The following is a 6338-nucleotide window of genomic DNA, read 5'->3' on the forward strand; positions in this document are numbered from 1 at the left end:
GGACGTGGTTGTGGTCCTGGTCCCCACAAGCCACCCCAGGCAGCTGAGGAAGAGGCTGGTGGCCAGGCAAAGCTCGGCATGAAGCTCTCCTGCCTTGGGGGGGGCAAAACTCCCACTGGGATGGATGCAGATGGGCATCACCCTGCTGGGGGGGGGGGGGGGTGGTTTGGGGAGCTGCCGGGGGCTGTCCCGACCATGCTGTGCCCCAGCCGGAGCCGGGCTGAAAACCCCAGCTGGGATCAGAGTGGGTCTGGGGTGGGGGAGAGGGGATGGGGGCTGCAGGGTCTGTAGAATGGGTTGGGGGGGTGCCGTGGGAGATGGGCGTGGCCCAGGGGAAGCAGCAGGCTGGATGATGAGTGCGTGGGGTGGCTGTGGGGACCCTGCCATGCAGACAGCAGGATGCTGTCTGTCCTGCAGCTGCTGCATCATCCCACGCAAAGCCTTGCAGGACAAGTTTCGGCTCTGCAGGCTGGCAGGGCTGTGCCGCAGCCGGTGGCACCGGGATAAACCCCTCACCCAGCTGGGAAGGGGCACACTCGTCCCCCATGCGCCAGCAAGGCTTCGAGCCCCGATAACCCAAATCTGGGCAGCGTGGCAGGATGCTTCCCCCCCAGTACCCACCCCCTCTGCCCCACTGGACCCCATGGGGCTGAGCTCCCGGGAGGGGAACGGGGCATTCCAGTTTGGAGGGGCCAGGCGGTGAGCCGACGGTGGCCCGGCTGTCACCAATGCGCACCAATGCATGGACATCCTCGACTCACTGCGCCGGAGGGTGTCTCGGAGCCCCCCATCTCGCCGGGGACCCTCAGAGCCAGGGGCACCCCGGTGCGTGGAGGTGGGCAAGGGGCTCCGGCGAGCTGGCGTGGAGCGGCGGCACCGGGGGGCTCAGCGGGGGTCCGGGCAGCAGGCTGGCAGCGGGGTGCAGGTGAGCCCGGGGGGGCAGCAGGGCGAAGGGGGGGCCCTCCAGGGGCTGCCAGGGAGCCGGAGGGGGGCTGCTGCCGGGGGCCAGGCCTGCGGGGTGGAAATGGGGCTCAGGCAGCGCATGGGGCTGGGGAGCATCGCCCTCGCCCCCAGCCCCGCTCTGCCATGGGGCAGGGGACACCCACCCCGCCAGCAGCCACCCATATCGCTGCGGGGCCGGGGCCAGGCGGGGAGGGGGACCCGCTCCCCACACCCTCCAGCACCCCGTGGGGTCCCGCACCCCGCCGCCGGCTTCCACCCTGGCCGTGCTCGGGGGGTCCCAGCCCTCCCCACAGCCCTTTTACCGCAGCAAGCATCGTCCCAGGAGCAGGGGCCGGAGGTGCAGAGATGCAGCGGGGCCGGGGTGCCAGGGTAGCTGGTGAGACCGTGGCCGTGGCCGTGGCCGCAGAAGGGCTGTGGCGAGCTGGTGGGGGTGGCCGGGAGGTGCTGCGTGGGGAGCAGAGAGCGGGATGTCATGGGGAATGCATAGGGATGCTTTGGGACCTGGCCACCCCAGAGGGGATCTGCAAAGCGTCACCCTCCAGCGCGGCTCCAGAAAAGGCTCCCGGGGAGGGCAGTGCCCGGAGAGCCCAGAGCAGCCGGGCAATGGGAGCGCTGGCTCCAGAGGGTGCCCGGAGTCTGCTGGGGTGCCGGCCAGACCTCCCCATCACCCCGGCTGGAGGCTGCAGCGCGGGAAGGGACCCCTGGCCATCTCCTACCTGTGCTGAGCCGGTGGCTGTTGCGGAGGGGGGGCAGAAAGCAGCCACGGCTGCCCCGTGGGGCAGGATCCAGTCGCACCAGGAGCCTGCATGGGGAGAAGCGGGGAGGGCAGCGCACTGGCTTGGGGACCGCGTGGGCTCCCAGCCCTGATTTTGGGGTGGGGAGGGCTGCCTTTCACCAGAGGGAAAGCGGAGAGCAGCCGTGTCCTCTTCCCAGCTCCGAGCGGGGCTCTAGAGCTGGGAGGCAAGCTCAGGCATCCTGGTGCTCAGCGCCAAATTTCAGCCGCATGCCCTCCTGGGGTGGCCCTTGGACCCCAGCCCCTTCCTCGGGCATCAGGTCCCACGTCCCGTCCCCTCCGCCCCTGGGCTGTCACCTGCACCGCCAGCCTCCAGCTTCCGCTTGGCCTCGCGTCTCCATTTCGCTCGTCGGTTGGAGAACCAGACCTGGGGAGGAGGGAGGGGGCTGAGGCTGCCAGCCCCCACCCCAGGCAGTGCTCCGGCTCCTTGGCACCGCTCTTTCCCCCCGGGACATGGGCTCTTCGCATCCCCCCGGGGAATGGGTATGGGTACGGGACATGGACATGGGCAGAGGAAGGGGTTTGATCCTGAGTCTTCTCCACCTCATTAGGCTGCAAGTACGTGCCAGGCTCTGGGATGCTTCTCCAGCACGGGGCATGGGAGACATGTGTGTGCATGTGTGTGCATTGCCACGGCGTGCACGGGCAGCCCTGCCCCGGCAGAGAGGGGGACTGGCTGCCGTCGCTGCCTGGGGCACCGAGCTGGCCGGCGATGGTCAGTGGCTGGGAGGGGAAGGGGCTGCCACGAACCGGTGAAGGTTTGCCAGCAGCGCAGGGATGTCTGCCGGGAGCTACCGAGTGTGCCCTGGACGCGTGTGTGAGGGGAGTGTGCCAGGGAGTCTGCCATGGTGAGTGCCACGGAGTGTGCCAGGGAGTCTGCCGTGGATTGTGCCAGGGGGTGCCCCACGAAGCGTGCCGTGTAACACGCCACGGAGCGTGCCGTGGCTCTGCAGCGCTGTGTTCTCCTGCCCTGCACCTCTGCCCTGTGGCACCATCCTGGGGTCCAGCAGTGTCCCCACAACCTCCCGGGCCCTGCGCTGGCCCCATGGTGGGGCAGAGCCAGGGAGACCAGAGGCCGGGAGTGGGACCGGAGCGGTGCCTGCACCCGGCTTTGCCCCGGCAGACGCGAGAGACCAGCACGACCCGACAGAGCCAGCCCTCCCCTGCTCCTGCCCGTGCCCAGCCATCAGAGGGTAGAGACCCCCGACCTGGGGACAAAACCTGCTCTCGGGGGTCACTCTCCTGTTGGCGCGCACGCTGCCCTCCTGAGCTCGCTCCCACCTCTGCCACCGCCAGCAGCAGTGACACGGTTCGGAGATGTCCCCGCGTGCCAGGACGGAGCCGTGTCCCCCCCAGCGCTGGCAGGCTGGGCAGCCCCGAGCCCAGCGCCCTGGCTGGGATGCTTTGGTCGACAGGATCAGGCCAGGTGCGCTCCCGGCCGGAGAGCGGCAGCGTGGCGGGTCTCCTCTTACCCTGATGGTTGTGTCGGGCAGCTGGGTGGCCGCGGCCAGTCTCTCCCGGGTGACGGTGTCCGGGTACTGTCCCCTCTGAAACTCTGCAAGGGGGATTGGGGTGAGGTCAGCCTGTCCGGCGCAGCCACCCCAACAAATCCCGGCACCACGGCAGGCGATGCCGGGACGTGCAGCTGCAGCCGGTCCGTTGCCGGGCCCCGGAGCCCGCAATTCGGAGCGGTTTGGGGCACCGCAGCGATGGGCGTGCCATGCAAAGGGACAGGAGCCCATCCAGAAAGTGGCAATGCCCTCCCCTGGGAATGGCCCTGCACCATCCTGGCACCTCGGGGCGGGCATGCCGAATACCCCGGCCTCGGCCGGCGTCCCGTGAGAGCCGCACCTTTCTCCAGGGCCTCTGACTGCTGGCTGGAGAAGACCGTCCTGTTCCTGTGCTGGGTGCTCAGCGGGAGCCGCCGGCTGGATGCGGAGCCCCGTGGAGGGTGCTGGGTCCCCGGGGAGACGGCGGCACCGGCTTCGGCAGGTGAGCGGCAGCCCGGGGGATGCGGGGCGGAGGGGGCGGCGAGAGGGGACACTGCGGGGACAGAAAGGTGGAAGATGGGGGGGGACCCGGCGCTGGGGGCTCCCCGGGGGGGCTGGGAAAGGTCAGGGAGGGTCGGTCGACGAGCCCCTTTGCTTTGGGGGCACAGGGTCGGTGCGGAGGAGCCGTACGCGTGCACGTGCATGCGTGCGTGTGCACGGGTGCGTGCGTGCACACGCGGGTGTGTGTGCAGCCGGGAGGCTGGTGGCAGCCGGGAGTAGGTCTCTCCCGCGGGGTGCACCCACCCCCAGCCCCTGCTCCATGGACCATCACCCCCAGCAAGGCTCACCCCGTGGCAGCGGGTCTCCGGCAAAACCCCGCTCAGCTGCCGGCCGCAGGTCGCTGGGCAGGTTCCTCAGCACCCGGTTGATGGAGGAGACCTGGGCAGGGAGAGACGGGGGCTGCGCCACGGGCAGGGGGTGCAGGGTGGGAGCAGGGGGTGCTGGGCAAAGCTCCCGCCTGCGGTGGGCATCCCTCTGCTCACTGCAGGAGCTGGAGACGTGCTCAGGCAGCACCCAGGTGGGGAGGAATCGAGGTGGATGCCCCGAAGCTCATCTCCGAGGTGCTCTCCTGCAGCCGCGCCTGAGCACGTGCCAGGGATTCTCCGCGCCGGGGCTATGCCCATCTGCTTGGCTGTTTGTTGATACAGGCAACCCTTTAATTTCGGTGGGCTAACAATATTTAATGTGAGGCAATCTGCACCTCGGGGCTGGAGACGGTGAGATTTATAGGGGTGGGTCTGTCATTAGGAAGTACGGCTTTCTGCACTGAGGCTGCAGATTGCATTTTATTGTCTCTGCCAACCAGTGGCACTTGCAACAGACACACCACAGTGTCCCGGTGCCCGAGACGACGGCCAGGCTTGCTGGGGACACCCGGCGGGGTTCTGCTTTAGCTGGGAGGGAGGAATTTGCCTTCCCCTCCCTGCCCGCTTCTCCCTCTGCTGTCTCGCAGGGCACCGAGCCCTTCCCTGCGCATCCCTCCCCACCACCCCCAGCCCATGCCGGTGAGGGACCCCAGCCCACAGCACCCCAGCCATGGGGTCGGACCCCCCCCCCCAAGCGATGCGCATCCCCGGCATCCCTGCAGCCCCCCGCGGCTCTCCCCAGCAGAGACTCACGCTGGGGGTCCTGTCACCAGCACAGATGCCCTCGGCGTGCAGCTGCCGGCGGATCTCCCAGGCGAACAGGGAGGGCTGCTCCAGCTTCAGCTGGGCGATCCTGGCCACCACCTCGGGGGTGGCCATGCGGGGCTTGCTACCCCCGATGGCCCTGGGCTCCACGACCCCCGTCCTGTAGTAGTGACCCAGGATCTTGCTGACGCAGCCGTTGGATACCTGTGGATGGGGCGGCTGGGGCAGGGGCTCAGCGGGAAAAGGATTTGGAGGAGAAGGAGACCCCCAAACCCCCCGACTCTGGCGCACCTTGAGGCTGCGGGAGATGTCCGAGGTCCGGATGCCGCACGCCGCCAGCTCGATGATCCTCTTCCTCTTGCAGGTGGGGAGGGGGCGGCCGTTCACGAAGAGACCCCCCAGCTGGTTCACGCCGCTGGGCCCTGGGGAGAGGCCAGGCAGCCGGTGACGGGGGACAGGGCTTGCTGCGAGGGGGGATGCTGCCTGCCCTTCCCTCCCCGGCTCTCCGGGAGAGCACCAGGGCCTGAGGCTTTGCAGGGCGAAGGACCGGTGGCATCGGGGACCGCTGTGCATTGAGGGGGGGGTTTGGAAGGGGCTGGGCAGGAGGACTTGGAGCTTGGAGCAACGTGGGGATCGTTTGCTGGGGTGTGGGTGCGGGCAGCGCACGGCAGGAGCAGGCAGGGAATGGGGGGGGGGGGAACCAGCCCAGGTGATGCTGGCAAGAAAAATACCCCATGGAGGAGCACAGGGAGAAGGAGGTTCTTCCAGGCAGAGGCAGCTGCAAAGCGGGGTGACAGGCTGGGGTGGGCAGGGAAGCGCTGAACATCCCTGGGGGGCTGGGAGGACCCTGCAGAGCCATGTGTATCAGCAACCAGCACGAAATTCGGGCTTTGCAGGGGAACAGCATCTTCATTTGTGACAGAGCAGGTGCCGACACAGCACCTTCCCGATTCCCTCCGGACCACAGACTCCGGGACCGTGGTCCCTGAGCCGTCCCGGTGCAGCAGCACCCCTCACCTCGGTGTTGCATGGTGAGGCTTCACGGGGCTTTCGGTGCCTGGGAATTGCCAAGAGGGGACGGTTGCTGTCGTGAGGCCGGATAAATCAGCAGCGGTGTCCAGGGCTCAGCCACGTCCCCTGCCCACCTTCCTGTGAGAAGAAGGGGGAGCAATGGCAGAAATTCTGAGCAGAGGATGGAAACACTCGAAGGTATCTGGCTGCTTGGGGAGTCATTGCACTCCAGGCACAGCAGATCAGAGGGACGCAGGCTTTAAAGTGCTCACGCAGCTGCAAGAGGCACTTGGGCTCTGAAGGGGCTGGGGAGATGCCGGCGATGCTGCCTGCGCTGCCTGTACCCAGCGGCCCCCGGCGTGCGGCACAGCTGGCTTGGCTGAGCCACAT

The 6338-nt window shown here is 68.2% G+C and overlaps 1 protein-coding gene across 1 annotated transcript; it reads right to left on the reverse strand.

The window, feature by feature from the left end:
- Positions 1 to 805: 805 nt before the first annotated feature.
- PAX4 (paired box 4) lies at positions 806 to 6338 on the reverse strand. Its single transcript, XM_030016310.1, has 10 exons — positions 6221 to 6338; positions 5229 to 5359; positions 4926 to 5141; positions 4122 to 4185; positions 3608 to 3739; positions 3229 to 3311; positions 2054 to 2123; positions 1680 to 1765; positions 1266 to 1407; positions 806 to 1011 (listed from the first exon to the last, which is right to left on the reverse strand). The coding sequence occupies exons 1-10, from the start codon at positions 6336 to 6338 to the stop codon at positions 806 to 808; spliced, it is 1248 nt and encodes a 415-aa protein (XP_029872170.1).

Source organism: Aquila chrysaetos, chromosome 5 (genome assembly GCF_900496995.4).
Source record: "Aquila chrysaetos chrysaetos chromosome 5, bAquChr1.4, whole genome shotgun sequence".
NCBI classification, from domain to species: domain Eukaryota; kingdom Metazoa; phylum Chordata; class Aves; order Accipitriformes; family Accipitridae; genus Aquila; species Aquila chrysaetos.

Coding starts and splice junctions, on each gene's coding strand:
- PAX4 (XM_030016310.1), bottom strand. CDS start 6,338: ATGTGGCTCAGCCAAGCCAGCTGTGCCGCACGCCGGGGGCCGCTGGGT. Junction 4,186..4,925: donor CTGGTGACAGGACCCCCAGC/GTGAGTCTCTGC, acceptor CTCCCTGCCCAG/GTCTCCTCCATCAACCGGGT. Junction 1,012..1,265: donor CTGGGACGATGCTTGCTGCG/GTAAAAGGGCTG, acceptor TCCACCCCGCAG/GCCTGGCCCCCGGCAGCAGC.